Source organism: Squalius cephalus, assembly GCF_949319135.1.
Source record: "Squalius cephalus genome assembly, chromosome: 2".
Classification (NCBI taxonomy): domain Eukaryota; kingdom Metazoa; phylum Chordata; class Actinopteri; order Cypriniformes; family Leuciscidae; genus Squalius; species Squalius cephalus.
Genome location: NC_137123.1, coordinates 25860781 through 25876735, shown reverse-complemented (window position 1 = coordinate 25876735; position 15955 = coordinate 25860781). Strand labels below are relative to the sequence as shown.

The 15955-nt window shown below is 37.7% G+C and overlaps 3 protein-coding genes across 4 annotated transcripts; 2 read left to right on the top strand and 1 right to left on the bottom strand.

The window, feature by feature from the left end:
• Positions 1-63: 63 nt before the first annotated feature.
• LOC307153124 (uncharacterized protein) lies at positions 64-3265 on the bottom strand. The gene is made up of 6 exons (XM_079862297.1): positions 3043-3265; positions 2340-2458; positions 1420-1530; positions 1121-1177; positions 893-1033; positions 64-665 (listed from the first exon to the last, which is right to left on the bottom strand). Exons 2-6 carry the CDS (start codon positions 2424-2426, stop codon positions 558-560), a joined length of 504 nt encoding a protein of 167 aa, XP_079718423.1. The 5' UTR covers positions 2427-2458; positions 3043-3265; the 3' UTR covers positions 64-557.
• tmem176 (transmembrane protein 176) lies at positions 3244-10412 on the top strand. The gene is made up of 7 exons (XM_079862287.1): positions 3244-3372; positions 3523-3649; positions 8777-8887; positions 9044-9100; positions 9326-9472; positions 9578-9694; positions 10092-10412. The coding sequence occupies exons 2-7, from the start codon at positions 3524-3526 to the stop codon at positions 10116-10118; spliced, it is 585 nt and encodes a 194-aa protein (XP_079718413.1). The 5' UTR covers positions 3244-3372; position 3523; the 3' UTR covers positions 10119-10412.
• A 1212-nt stretch (positions 10413-11624) lies between these two features.
• Positions 11625-15850, top strand: LOC307174047 (L-asparaginase-like; the record flags this gene model as incomplete). 2 transcript variants are annotated; one of them, XM_079897702.1, is made up of 7 exons in its annotated part: positions 11625-11737; positions 12333-12475; positions 14075-14170; positions 14278-14438; positions 15089-15172; positions 15294-15456; positions 15548-15850. In XM_079897702.1, the coding sequence occupies exons 2-7, from the start codon at positions 12341-12343 to the stop codon at positions 15647-15649; spliced, it is 741 nt and encodes a 246-aa protein (XP_079753828.1). In that variant the 5' UTR covers positions 11625-11737; positions 12333-12340. The 2 variants fall into 2 exon arrangements, with proteins under 2 accessions (XP_079753828.1, XP_079753829.1); XM_079897703.1 differs by lacking the exons at positions 11625-11737; positions 12333-12475 and adding an exon at positions 13705-13754 and having other exon boundaries at positions 14007-14170; positions 15548-15649.
• Between the last annotated feature and the right edge of the window lie 105 nt (positions 15851-15955).

Below are 15955 nucleotides of genomic sequence, written 5' to 3'. Positions count from 1 at the left end.
TTCCATAATGTGATGTGACATGGCAGTAGGGTTGGTCCTACTATTTCAGCACACAGACAACTGTTTTTTTAAATATATATATACATAAAAGTTTAATATTGCAGCAAGAAAATAATTGTTTTGCATATTTACATATAGAAAAGAGACACCCATAACTAAAGAGACACAGTAGAAAATAATTGTATTGCTTGTAATACAGGCACTTTAAAACTGCACTTTTTTTTTCCTTTTCTTTATTTTTGCATTTTGGTTACATCCATTGTTCATTTTTTTGTGATTTTATGAGTTTTCAGAGTTTCATTAGCAAAAGACCATCATTGCCGTTTGTAATAATGGCAAAACATTATTTTTACTTAAAAAGTGGTAGCCAAGCAATTAAAGTTATGTTCTGAGCTGTAGTGGGTTAAATACAGTGTATAGCAAGCTACTGTCGCCAGTTTCACACAAAAAAAACTTCCAAATCTGTATTTTGTACATGACAATATTGTAAATTCACATTTTTAAGATTGCTCATACGTAAAATGAACAAAGATAAGTATATGGTGTATAACATGATCTCAGTGTTTTTGTAGACCTTTAAATGCAGAAAATGTTAGGAAACAATGAAGAACCAAAGCTGCAATATCATAAAACAACAGCTGCCCAGAGATCGCTTTGTAAAAACTCTGTCAAAACAAAAAGAGAACATTTTATGAGTTGTTAAGATGTTTATATTTAGCAAAAACATAACAGTATTCGACAATGTGTGATTTTTTGCCTAAATACATTCTCCATTAATGCTGAATAAAATAATGTGAGTCACAGCACAGAACATGTATTATGCTATTTATTTAGGTATAGAGATTTTTTTTTAACTGACTAATGGCATAATCAATCAATAATTTGAACTTACTTGAAAAACCTCTTCTGGACAACCAGAACCATGTGAGCAAGGAGGGAGGACTAGAGAGGTATTTGCAGCATAACTATACAGAACAAGACCAATCAGTGTCCCCACCAGGCCAGCAATACCAGAGATCAGACAGATGTTTAGCTTATAGAGAGAAAACCACATAATTGTTTATTAATGTGTATGTCAAAATAATTCACATCCAAAAAAGCTTTAGTTACTTGAATTTACCAGTGTTTTCCTAGGAGTTCTTTCAGATGCCATTCCAAAGGATCCGGCAATCACAGACTAATTGGAGAAGAAGAAGAACAACAACATCAGAATTAAAAGAAAAGGTTGGATTGTCATTGCACATTAAAGCAACTGTCAGAAGAAAAGGGTCACTGGGACATGATGTTATGTGTGCGTGTGTAAATGTTTATTTTGTGTATGCTCATTTTATATATTTTGTGTTTGTTCGTTTTGGCAAATCATAAGACTATTGCAATCATTCAAAGCATAACTGTATCGTAGTTATAAAATAAACATACCACAAAACCTGTACAGAGGGGGCACACAAACATATATGTCATATCAATGCTGGCGCTGTAAGTTGGTATAGTCAGGAGGAGCTGAAACAAACCTAGTAATATCACCATAACCTAGAGAGGGGAAAACATATGGTGAGAGAAAAAAATTCAAACAAATATTCAACAACAAAAACATCTCAAAGCAAACCGTTACGATGACTAAGATCCCAAGCCCGTTATCTGGAAGCTTGTTTCCGCCACAAAATAAAACATTTTAAAAGATAATTGCGACTTTTTATCTCACAATTGCGAGTTTACATCTCGCAATTCTGGCTTTATTTCTCTGAATTGCGAGATATAAAGTCTGAATTGCGTGAAATAACGTCGCAATTGCGTGTTATAAAGTCAGAATTCTGACTTTTTTTCTCGCAATTGCGACTTTATATCACGCAATTCTGACTTTATAACACATAATTGCGAGTTTATATCTCGCAATTCTGACATCTTTTCTCAGAATTGTGAGATATAAACTCACAATTGTGAGATATAAAGTCCAAAGTTTTTTTTTTTACCTCAGAATAGTTTGTATCTCACAATTCTGACTTTATAACACGCAATTGCGACTTTATATCATGCAATTCTGACTTTATATCTCGCAATTGCGACTTTATTTCTCAGAATTGCGACTTTATTTCTCAGAATTGCGACTTTATATCTCGCAATTGCGACTTTATATCTCGCCATTGTGACTTTATTTCTCAGAATTGCGACTTTATTTCTCACAATTCTGACTTCATATCTCGCAATTCTGAGAAAAAAAGTCAGAATTGTGAGATAAAAAGTCGCAATTATTATTATTTATTTATTATTCAGTGGCGGAAACAAGCTTCCATAGTTATCTGTCTTCCTTAATGACCAAAAATTGGCCCACATCCACTTACTGCCACCACTTCAGGGTCATGAAACTTGAACAGACGGTGAAATTTGGGAGGATCCGAGTCAGCAGACTGCGTTTGAGTGCTTGACATCTTCAACAGTCAGCTAAAAATCAACCGGGGTACTGAAAAATAGGAACATTTCAAAGTTCAGTTCAATGATTATAATGGCTCCCTACAGTCTGAAATAATAGTGAGAGAGTCGGTCAAACATGATCTGATGATCCCCCTGGATTAAAGGAACGTTTTGCGGGAATACAGATGCTGTAGGAGAAAAACATCTTTGTGAGGAGAGGAAGTGGGCGGATATAGTACAGAAAATGTGGCTGGAGAGAAGAGCAGCACAGCTTGATACAATTCTGATTACTCAACAGCACAGAGGAAGAGGTTTAGGGTTAAAAAAAAAAAAAAAACCTTCACTGCATTACATTCATTTCCTTCAGAGAGCTGGACTGCCCAGATGTCCAAAACAGCTCCTTCCTATTTATTTATTTATTTATTTATTTATTTATTTATTTATTTGTACAGCATAAAATCACAAATAGGCATGATAACCACTGCAAACCATTGCACACTTCAAGTGCACTTTTTTAGTTTCGGACATCACCATAAAATACACTATATATGTAGCCTTAGTATGCTTGTATATGTTATTGATAACTGTCTTATCAAATGTAATTTCCTTTGAAATAATGTTCGACCGACTCACCTCGAATGTAGTTTCTGTGAATCCTAGTAAGCTCGTGACAGAGAGGAACAGAGCTGTTTATGAAGTGCTCGAAAACACTTAATAAAAGCTCCTATGGGGAGATGGGGGCTGGACAGACACCCTTTCGTTGCGATGCTTGCATTAAAAAAAACGCAAGGGAGGGTCGAACTCTTTTTGTATTCTACAAAAAAAAAGAAGCGCAGATCTTTTATAAGGAATTATTGCGCACTTATAGGCGAGATTGCTCAACAGGAGAAGAAAAGGGTCCTGCCAGCACACTACAAACAGCTCAAAGAATCGACTCGAGCTGAATCCTTGCAGACTTTTTAGGTCAGCCTATCTCACTCATTCATGTGGAATTCTGCTGTGCGTGAAAATTCGCTCTGAGATTGTGGCCCTGACATTACTCAACTGTAACTTTAAATACGTGTCGTATATTTGTTATCCCTTGTTGCAAACTTAACTTACTTGAAAACGAAGGATGACTTTGACTGTGACGACGGACTTGTCAGTGAATACTGGCTTAAGTCGGGTAGAGGAAAAGCTGGAAGACAAACAAAAAGCTTTGCGGGACAGCATCGAGAAGGGGGAGCCCAAAATATTTGGGGTGAGTGAACGTCGTGTCATGGCTTCATTAATTTTAAAGGGCTCCGCACAGATTCTCGCAGGACGTGTTCTGGCATACTTTATTTAAAAAAATAAAAAAAAAGTCAATTGTGGGTTTAATTTCATGAATGAACTTAACAAAGCAAAACATATATGTATATATTCTGACAGAGGAGAAAGACCAGTAGATTTGCTTGCAACAAATAAATAATGTGTGCACAATTTTGGATATTTCCAATTTATCCTTTTGTTTCCTTGCTATTTGCACCTGGCCTAAAAATATAATCTTAAATAGCCTAATATCTTTATAGTCCTCCAAATCTCTTAGGGCTCATGATTCAAGGAGCATGGCAATTAAGAACACAAACAGGGCACAAGCATAATACTTTAAAGTAGAATTTTATTGAACTCTGAGTTAACATAAATTCTATATTTCCAGTATGGCTGTCAGGAGTTCTGGCCCCATGTCCATTTTTACCATTTTAAATCACTAGCCATTTTGGCTATAGGCCAATAAATAGACCATACAAGTATAATTACTTAGGCTATGTTAAAGAAAATACAAATTAAAAACTACAAATAGTCCATGTAGCATATTAAAACAGATAATTCCTGTCTTGACTTCTGATTGGTCAATACACTATTCCAGTTTTAATTAACAAAAACATTTTGTGTCCTTAATATTTTAAGATATATGATGTACATTTTTAAAAGCACTAAGGCACTGGAGAGACCATTCTGTATTACGAACTAAAAGGATTACATGACTATATTCACAATTTGGCATGACAACTCATAACTGTAACATTGTCAGTCCGATGATGAAGACGAAAGGCAGAGAAGATCAAATATAAGTCCTATTATTTAAATTCAAAGTAGACTCAGATTATCCAAAGTGTAGAAACAGCAACAAAATAGCATGTAGCACGTAAGACTAAAAGTCTATGACAACGAAACTAAACATAATTGTGACATAACGCCTCCTCCTGGAAGGCATGACCTCGTGCCGTAACAGAAGAAATGAGGGAGGGATGGTGGGGGCTTTGGAGGTGGGCGAAGAGAAGGCAAAGGGCTGGTGAAAGGGGCAGACAGACAGACGAAGAAGATCAGGGATCAGGGTAGCAGCCATGGTGGAGATGATGGGAGGAACCATGGAGGAGTGGATGGTGGCCTGTATCCAGGGTGGTACAGGCAGTCGACGAGATTTCAGAGCGACCCAGGAGATGGCCATGATGGAGGTGATCCACTATGGCAGTGATGGAGGGAGGAGCCAAGATGGTAATTTGAGCCCGACTGACAGAGGTGACAGTGAGACGACGTTGCTGGACCTGGACACCAAGGCGGAGTCCCGGCGACGAACGGCCGAAGTGGAGCCTGGGGGCCGGTGGACCAAGGCAACGCCGGTGTGAGCAAGTACCCCGGTGAAGACTGAGCGTTGGAGGAGTCTGACGGAGCCGTAGGGGTGGAGGGCTGTAGGGCAGAAGACAGCCCGGAAGTCCGTGGCAAGGGTGTGGCGACAACTAACCCAGGTGGAGCCAGTGAGACAAGGGAGCCCGGTGGAGGTGAAGGGATGAAGGTCCTGGGCGAAGCTGAGGGGGAAAGGAGCCAACAGCCAACTGGTCGCCAGTTTGAGGTGGAGCTGAGGGCTCAGAGGGATGAGGCGGAGCCAGGAAATCCCCATTCTACAGCGAAGCTGGTGACAGAGTCCCAAGGCGGATCCGGGTTACATGGCGAAGCCGAAGGGCTGAAGTAATCCAGCAGTGGTGGGGCCGAGTGAATAGCTGGCTTTGGTGGAGTGAACAGGAGAGGAAGGTTGGGTGCGTTGACAGACTCGTTGATAGACAGGGATGGTGGTGACAACACTGTGCTGGACAGAACTTGCAGCGATGACAAAGACAAATCTTTGCTGGATGGGACCAGTGGTGATAAAGGGATGTTTGTGCAGGAGGGGACCAGTGACAGAGAAGGGTTGTGGGTGGGCAGGGTTGGAAGCGCTATCTCTGTATTCCAATCTATAATCTATTCTTCCTCTTCCAGCTCCACTAAAATTCCCACAGGCACTCATGCTTCTCTCCCGGGACAGACGAGGCTGCTGGCCCTGGCTCTGTAGCGGGCTTAGGCTCAGGCATGATGTCTGTGGCAGGGAATGGTTGGGTCACTCGGTCTGACGGATAGTGAGTGAGACTGGGCGCTGGCAGTAGGCCTCGCAAAATCCTCCACCTACTCCTCCAGGTCGGCTGGCGGTAGACCTCGCAAAATCCTCCACATAGTCCTCCAGGTCTCTACCCCTGAAACAAAAATCGTTGCCCCGTTGGGTTTGTAGGGGCACCCCATTGGGGTGACATTAAGGTAAACAAGATCCATTATTAAATACTTTTATGGGTTTGGTATTCTGTAACGTTTTCAGTCCGATGATGAAGACAAAAGGCAGAGAAGATCAAATATAAGTCCTTTTATTTAAATTCAAAGTAGACTCAGATTATCCAAAGTGTAGAAACTAGACAGCATGTAACACACAATACACTAACAATACCAGACCACTGAAGTGAGCACACAGAGGAACTTAAATACACAGTGATAATGAGACAATGACAAACAGCTGTGATGATTAATGAGTGTCCATGGAAACTGGGGCACGTTCAAGTTCAAAACGGTGCGCAACGTTTTGCTACGGTTTCCGGGTTGAACGTCATGTTTCCTGGAAACGGCGTGCACCGGTGTGCAACGGGGTTTGAGATACGTTTTCTCTTGTTTGGTGGGTGTGTCAGAACTGCAGTCCAATCAGCAGCAACATGTATATAAAGCACGCGGTATTAAAGTGAACTCGCGCAATGGGTTCAATGAAAGTAATTTACAAATGTGTTCGATGCAACAACTGAGGATATTAGAAGACATGTTTGTCGTAAGTTTTATCGTAAAAATATAGGATATCAACATAATGATGTAGTTGTTTATATTTTTAGCTTCATTGCAAGTGTATGACATTTGGTATAGAAATAAACAATGGTAATTAAGTGCTTTTCCTAAAAATGAGAAAGAAAATACAGGGTATTAAAACAGTATGAACTACAAATAAAGTCAGTATGTGAGGCTAAATAGATGTGTTTTAGTCTGAATTAGGTAAGATGTGTGCTTCCATTTCAGTTTCAGCAATCCCTTCACTCGATTGGGATGTTCTCTTTTGTTCTGGGCGGCAAGTGCAGTAACTGTAACATCGGGCATATTTTGTAGTATTAAACATATACCGACTTCATCAGGCTCAGAAAATTCTTCACAAAGAACACAAAGAATGGCCTTCTCAGCTGCCATAGTTGCAACTCTTGCGTCATCAGAACAGTGTGTTTAACGCATCACCGTTTCTGTTTAAAAAACGTGTACAACGTTTTGTCGGGGCAGAACGCAGCCCTGATGAGTGACAGGAAACCGAACAAAGGAAGCAGGCAACAGATGAATACAAACTAAAAGTCCATGAAAACAAAACTAACTAAACATAATTGTGACAATACCCTATTGCTTAATCCTCTGGTGCTCTTGTGTGGTGGTCAAAAATGACAGTTTTTTAAATTATTATTATTATTTCTATGAAATTGTTTACTACATTTTAGTTTACAATTAGTTGTAATCCATTTATGCACAGTTTGAGCACAGACCTGAATATTTCCAACTTAAACTGTCATAATTCTTGAATGCTTTAGAGTACAAGTTCCGTCACTTTTTAAAGAAGACAGTTGGCAGATTATTGCTGAATTGAAAAAAGTTAACTTTCGAATTTTAAGTTTATTGTGAAAAAAAAAGCACAAAATTGTTTTTATGAAATATATATTTTCCAAAACATGTTTTACTCTAAACTCTTAACTGTGAGAAAATCAGTGAGCACGGCATTTTTTGTAACTTGTACTTTGCGTGCGGCTCCGCTTCCGAATATGCATGACTTCGAGCCGTTTCTGGCCGAGCAGGCACGTCTGTACCATCTTACAGGCACACAGTTTGCGCTTGTTCAAATTAATTGCTTACATTTACATAATGAGCCTTCAATAGCAGAAATAAGCATGTTTAATAAAAATATACATGAAATTAAATAATAATGGTTGATGAAATTAGAAAATATTTAAAAGATTGTTGTTTAATTTAGTTTTTATACATCTGTTCTCATATCCATATATTTAGTTTTAATGTCACGTAATAATCTCAGGGTTTACTGGATTTTACATGATTCTTTGGTTCTTTTGTAGCGTGGTTTTGGTGAAGTGTAATAGAAAAAAAACATTGTCACATGTATACCTTACTTCTCACCGCTGCTTCCTGATGGTTTAGAGAACAATTACTTAGAGCGGAAGCTCGTGGTGCGGAGCCAGGCAAAAGTATAAACAAGGCTTAATGCTTTCAAAGCTAGCTTGCTGTTGCTAACCTCTCCGAAATTGCGTACCATACCTTTAACCTTTTCGAATCATGTTTATGCAAGTGCCAAAAACCTTTCCCAAGTTTTGTACAATTCTGATGAAGTAAAGTTTTCTGGTCAAAAATGACTAAAGAGCACCAGAGGGTCAAATGTGAAAAATGTGCTAACATAATATATTTCTGTCAGGAACACTACCGTCAAATATTGGCAATTAGCATACAGTTTGGATTGGCGGAATGGTTAGTTCGGCAAGAACTCCCTGCGCATCCATGCAGCTTAGCATGGATAAGAGCAGGGAGAGCAGCAATAACCCCCCTTGGGGTAAACAGAACAGAACCAACATGAAAGTTTGCAAATATATTTAATTCAAGATTTTAAAGTACAACATAATTCGATAATTTATTCTGATTCAAGGGGAATCAGAATGCCAAATCCTGACTGGGCGAGAGGAGGAGCTGGGGATGGAGGAGGGTAATTAGCTCCTGAGAAACGCAATAGCTGCTGATAATACTGAAGGAGCTTATATATGTGTACAGTGATAGGCGTCGTATTCCTATAGGTATAGAAGAATGAACATTTTGGTTTAAAATTACAAATTTAAAAACTTAATAGCAGCTCAAACTGATTGAAATTTCATGTCAACTGAATTATACAGTTATATATTTTACTTTGAGATGCACAAATTTCTTACTGAGCCATTTTTTCTTGCTTTTTTTGTGTCTTTCATAGGTCTCTCAGATAGTAATAGGATTGCTGATCATCTCCTATTCTATGCCTCTGCTTTCTACAGAGATCACAATGATACTTAACTTTGGTGTGCCATGGTGGAGTGGCCTTATGGTAAATCACACTAATAAGCCTAGGATGTAATAAGCCTAGGATGTTATATAATGGATTAAGGTGATGACAAAGTATTCAGTGAAATGTACAGTATTCTGCATATCCACCAACCATGGACCTATCACTAAACTTTATTCTTTCCTTTTTTTCAAACAGTTTGTCATTTCAGGCATAGCTGCAATAGCAGTGGAAAAAATGGCCACCATGAAGACAGTGAGTTTGAACTTACAACAGGACAGACTAACAAGCCTGTGTTAGGGCATAATCTAGATACAGCATATAGAGTTTGTGTATTCTAAAGTAATTCAGTCATGACCAATAATCAATTACAAAGGCTTCACAAAAGCAGGCACATGTGTATACGTTTCTGTCTCCAAAGTCCAATTCACTTACATGTATGAAAAAGACAAAAATGATGAAAGTTGCTCTTGTCTTTAGGTCTCTGTTTGCTTGGCAGTCTCTTTTGTGACCATAATCATCTCAGTTATTGCACTTATCCTATACTATGTTGACATTGCTTCCAATCCGGCAACCAAATGCCATATAGGATCAGACCAGTTGTGTGACCAACAGTATTATGCCACTGTATGTATCTCATACCCCCTCATATGTGAGAGTTCTATTATATTCTATTATGTAAAGAAAATGAAACAGTTGTATATTGTAGTAAGTACTCTTTCTTCAAAACAGAGATTCAGCACAGGAATGAAGATAACCATCTCAGTGGTCAATATTGTCCAGACAGCACTGTCCTCTGCTTTCACAGCTATACTGTATAATCAGAGGAGGAACTTTACGGACTATGTGGTAAGAGAAAAAAATGGTTTATTATTTATTTATTTATTTATTTTTAAATATTTTATATTATTGATTTTTGTATTGTCTATAATTCATATGAACTTGTGATTTAATGATGATTTATTCCAAAGAAAAACAAAGCTTTAGTCTTGATCGGATTTGATGTCAAATGTTTTGTTTTCATATAGTGTTTTGGCAAAATGACCATGAAAACGTGTGTTCTTTTCTGCACTTCTATTCAGAATTACATTAGGAAAAAAGTTTAATATGGAAACAATAAACTTTTTACAAACACTATGAAATGTTGTGTTATATTTTAAGAACATTTAGGATCAAATTCAAAGTGTTTTAAAGGCGGTTTGCTAATATGCACCGTATTGATTTTTCTTCTCTCTCTTTCTCTCAGACCCTAGGTGAAAGACATCCTGAGTAGGATGCTGAGCATCCCATGAATGACATTTTTACCCTCATGTATGACAGTTGTACCCCTCATGTATCACATTTCTGGATTTTAATCAGAGGTCCTCAAACTAACCTATCCACTTCATATGTGTGGTTTTGCTTAACCAATGTAATGCTGTGCAAGAATGCAATGCACTGAAATGTTGTTGTATTTTAAGTGAAAATGAATTGAAAGTGAATTGTATATTTTTTTTAATCTAATATCATCAATATAAACGTCTAAATATGTTTTTTTTTATTAAAGTTACATTTCAAGTTTAAAGGTAATATTTTGTTGTTTTATTTTATTTACAATAAATTCTGATCATTTCATTAACACTAACCGATGACCTTTCACTAACCATTGTTCATGAACACTTGAACCATTAACACATTCTATTCTATTCTATTTATTTATAAAAAAATAAAAAAATAAAAATAAAAACCTGGCCTAGCCAGACTAACTGGGACTTGTCTCAGCACTTTTTGGCACTAAAAAGCGTCTGCTAAATGATTAAATGTATATGTTTGCTAAATTGCTAGAAAACAAGACCGTTTCTGTTCAGGGCCATTCGTCAGTCACATAACAAGACCATAGAATAATTAGCTAACGATGTTTGCTCGTGAATAATCACGTGATGTGATAGTTCCGAGTTGTTAGACTGATTTTAAAGCTGTCGAATTGCCAACTTCCAGAAGAAAAGCTTGGCACACGAAATATTAGTCAAAGGGAAAAGTAAATAAATAAATTGATTTATAAAAGAAATAATGTTTAGAATCTACATCAAGCAATAAGACGTGAATCATCAGCTTGAAAAGAATGGATTGTGGGATCCTGACGATCAGGCAGGCACTAAAAATACACTACGTGTGCAATAAACATTTTGTCACTGGTAAGTCAAATATCCAAATGACAGTTTTATATATTATATTTCTGTAAGCTAACTCTCCAGTTGGCGTAGTTCTCAGAATAATATGACACGTTGCGCTCTGTCTCGCCTGTTGGCGTCAAATGGTGGACAAAACAGCGCAAGCGCATAAACACAGCGCGCAAGTGAATTGCAACAGTGTGAGCAACGTGACAAAGCTCGCACGTGAAATGTAAACATGCAGCACTCAAATCCCAAACTGGAGCACAATCATATTTTTTGTGCTCCAGTTTGGGATTTGAGAGTTCTGCATGTTTACATTTCACGTGCGAGCTTAGTCAAGTTGCTCACACTGTTGCAATTCACTTGCGCGCTGTGTTTATGCGCTTGCGCTGTTTTGTCCACCATTTGACGCCATATTAATCGTTCGGTTTTGGGGGTCGAGAGCTTCTAAAAACTAATTTCTGTTTTGTTTTAGCTTGTTTGCTGTACACCCTGTCACATAGCAACTTTTAGACATTGTTTTGGACAGAAATGTCAAGGAGGCAGCTTCAAGTTGTTGTTGTTTTTTTTCCTTCCCGGTGTGGGCGTGGCGTAGATGCGCTCTGAGCTGTTCATGAGCTGTTCCCCGGAGTAGCCAGAATTCGTTCGTTGCTAACAACAGACGGCTTGACGGACCTCCCTGAAATAAGCTATTTTTTGGCTGAATATATATTACACATCAGTTTCTACTAGATTTAAGGTTTGTTTCTCGTCACAGGGCACGTGAATTTTTATAAAACGAAGGGCAAGATAAAACATTATGCCTAAGTTACTCAGTGAAGTGGTCTCAAACTCAGCTCGTGCGGCCACTGTCCTGCAGAGTTCAGCTCCAACCAGCTCAAAAGCAGTTTCTAGCAATCCTGGAGAGCTTGTTTAGCTGGGCCAGGTGTGTTTAATTAGGGTTGGAGTTAAACTGCAGGGCAGTGGCCCTCCGGGAACTGAGTTTGAGACCACTGCCTTAGCGTGTTGTTGTGCTGTTAGGTGGTAACGTCAAGGTAGCTTATATCGGAACATCAGCTTACAAGTACTGTAACGTTAACGTTACTACCGTCACATGATTTGTAGTCCATCAAATCTAATAATAGTGAGTGTAATGATTCGAGTAACGTTAGGTGACGGAAGAATGTTCTTTGGAGCCCATTGACATTTGCTTGTTTTGCCCAATCAAAGACAAATTAGGGATGTGATAAAAAAAGAGGAAATTATTGATTTTGTTTCCTGTGAGCATGACAGTGTTTCTGGAACTTTTTTTTTTTAAAGTAACAATTCACCTTCCTTTCCGTCCCCTCTCATAGTTTATGTGATGCTGAGAGCTAAGGGAGATGACGATATCTTTAGGCCCATCATCATTGATGGAGTGGTGGTCCGAGACAAAAAGTTCCTGCAAAGACTGGGCAAAGTGCTGAGACTTCGTTGGCTACATGGCAAAAGTGTAGAGGCATGAACAGACTCACTTGCATACAGTATCCAATTACTTCATAGTTTGGAATCTTCACAATGACTATACAGATATGGGGCCGTATTAACAAAGAATTTTATTGTACCACTAAGAGTCCTCCTATGAGTTCCTGGTTAGGAGTTTTAGCTTAAAACCTGTTCACAAAACTCTTAAAAGCAAGTTTACCAAGGAACACCTAGCCTAATATAAGATTGAGGCGGAGTTGACCTCATTGCTATGGATGATGTGATTTTTTTAAATTGCATACATCAGTGTAGCAGACAGACAGCGGGAAGGATAAATAAAGATAGAAATATATAACTATATCAAATGCAATCACCATTTTATGTATATATATATATACACACACATATGCTTTTTGTACCTGTATAGAACATCAGGATGGAAATACAGAAGCACAAAAGATAAAACAAAGAAAGTCAAAATGGACTGACTGTTTAAATCTATGAAAACACCTTTGCGATACATGTGATTCCTTTTTAAAAGGTCGATGTCAGTGTAATATTCCAATATATTTACTCAGTTGCAATGCTCATTGAAAACAGCAGGCATGCTTTGGATCTTTTCTGAGTTTCTCTTCAGGGGGACTTTTGAGCTGTTCTAGGTTAAGGAGCTACTTTTAGCGTTAAATAAATGAATTCAATTAAATGAAGTGAATTACTCTTAGATGACAATTTTTTCAGTCCTAAAATTAGGAGCAACACGGCCCTATTTTTAAAGAGTTGCTCCTAAATTTCCTCAGTAGGAGCAAATTTTAGCCTTAAAGGAGCATTTCACCCGTGGGAACATTGATCTTTATTGAAAGTGGGTCATATATGTAGTCGAAATGTATTAAAATTTTCGAATTTGTTGCCTTTTTGACAGAAAGTAACTTTAGGGCACATTTGTATGGAAAACCACAACTCCCACAATGCAACACATTTGCACAGCTCCACAAGCCACTCCCATTAATCCAGAACACCGCCTATGAGAAATCCGCCTATCAGAGAAAGCACTAGGCTAGCTACCGCTTGAGTTTGAAATTCATTTCACATAAAAAAATGTGTTGTTTGGCGAACTCATTATTGAATTATTCCTTGTTACTATTTATTTTGAAATGGTGAACTATTGCAAGTTTTTTTTTGTGAATACGGCCCCTGTTATTGAAAGGAATATCTGTGCAGACCCCTATAATAGAACATTATAGCTTTGATTCTAGCCTGACTTGATTTGTAAACAAATTTAGAACAATTACACCTTATCAGTAATAGCATGTATAGTTACACTGTAAAAAATAATCCTGTTAAAAAACGGTAAACTACTGGCAGCTGTGGATGCCAGCATCATACCGTAAAAATACGGTATGTTACTGTTTTTGAAATTAACAGCTAAATATTGTTTTGTCAGCTACAGTATAAAACTGTAATTTAACTGCATGTTTAAACAGTAACACGCCGTATTTTTATGGTATGATGCTGGCAACCACAGCTGCCAGTAGTTTACCGTTTTTTAACAGGATTATTTTTTACAGTGTAGGCTTTACATGCAACTTATTAATATATGTTCATAGGCTTGAGTTTATACCTTGCTCTCTCTCAGATTAGGAAATCGCTCATTGACAGAATCATTCCTTCTTTTGCTTGCCGAGCTGTGGAAAACAACGATTTCATCTCACTAAGTGTCCTCCTAGAGAAGGTTACTAAACTTCACATTTCCTAAACTAAAAATGTGGACAGCAAATATTTTGAATTCCAACCTATTTCATACCCAAAGTGATTTATTTATTTTTTAATCCTCTTCAGATGGATGCCAGTTGTGAAACCTATGACAAATTCACGCCCCTTCATACAGCATGTGAGTTGGGGAATTTAGAGATGATTAATTTCTTGCTGTCAAAGGGGGTGTCTCCTTATCACAAGGACCGCTTTGGAAACTGCCCAATGTACATGGCCATTAAAAACAGGTACATACAGTACACACGTGATCTCAAATGGGTTGTAGACTCTAGAACTGCATTGATTAGTTAAATCAGCTGACATTTTTGACTAGTAAAACGTCAACTTTTATTCAACCATCACCATTTAGAGTTCGCACTGTCTGGCTTTATAGACTGCTGTAGGGGTGATGACGGCCAAAACCCAGAAATTATTTAGCAATATAATATAATTTTAGGAAAATATTTTTAAAATAAAAACTGAAAAAGTTGTCAGAAGCTTAATGATGACGTTGATGAATGATGAAGTGACGTTGAAGTCATGCGTTCGTGTTGTAGTTAGTTTATATGGCCTTTAACTTTTTACTTTTGGCGATTGTATTTAGACTTCAAGTTTCATAAAAGTTGTGTTCATGTGTGAAGATTATCATGATGTGCAAAACGTGTAAGAACCTTGACTTTTGTTAGTCTCGTAGCTTTTTTTTCTGCAATACCAGAAAAATCCTATTGGGTTTATGTTGAGGGAACTAGGCCTACAAAAACATGTCATCCCTGCAGCACTCTACTGACAGCAGCTCATTTATCCTATATTATCTCAGGCTGAATTCTCACTCAGTGTAATTCAAACTAACATTGGGGGCATAAATTAATCATCACAGCTGTATTGGTGTTTCTTTTAGGCAGTGTCATGCTGTTAAACTCCTGAGCTTAGAAGGAGTCACTGTTAAACTACAGACTGTGAGAATTGCCATGGAAATGATCCAGTAAGCATTTACCATGTAGTATCTCACACATAAATGTCACTTTACAGCACAATGCATGTTTCTTATTAATATAATTGTATGAGTCAATGAGCTTATTTTTGTTTAATCTCTCACTCAACAGAGCGCTACAGAACAGAGATTACCCTCTGCTGCGTGCTTGGTTTCTATCAGGAGTTGACATGAACGCTAAAGACTATAATGAACGCACTGTAATGCATGAGGCGGTTTATCTGGGAGATACATCTATGATCGGCAGACTACTGGAATATGGAGCCACACCACTGGTATGAGCTACTTTCTTATTGGACAGTTAATGGTAAATGTCTGACACTATAGATAAACGTTTGGATTTACTCTTTCTCTCCATTTCTCCAGGTGAGAGATGTGTGGGGTCAGACAGCCATGGATAATGCTCAAAATGACACAATGATGGCTCTTTTTGAGCCCTTTTTCGCAATGCATCTATCTGCTGTTTAAGGCAGATTTAAAAAAAAATTTACATTCACACAAATAAAAAATGTTATGATAATAATAACAATAATAGAAAAAAAGTATTTTATCAGAAACCTTTTTAATTTATCTTATTTGTGAATTTGTATTTTTCTCTCAATCTGCTGTATTGTATTTGTAGGAGGAAAAATAAATAGCCTAAACTAATAATAAATAAATCTATGACAGTACCAATGTGTGTCATGATGTTGGCTTATAGTGTGCACACTGGTATACGTACACTGCTCAGTTAGTACATTTATACATAATTTTTCTGGCATTTTCAAAATTCCC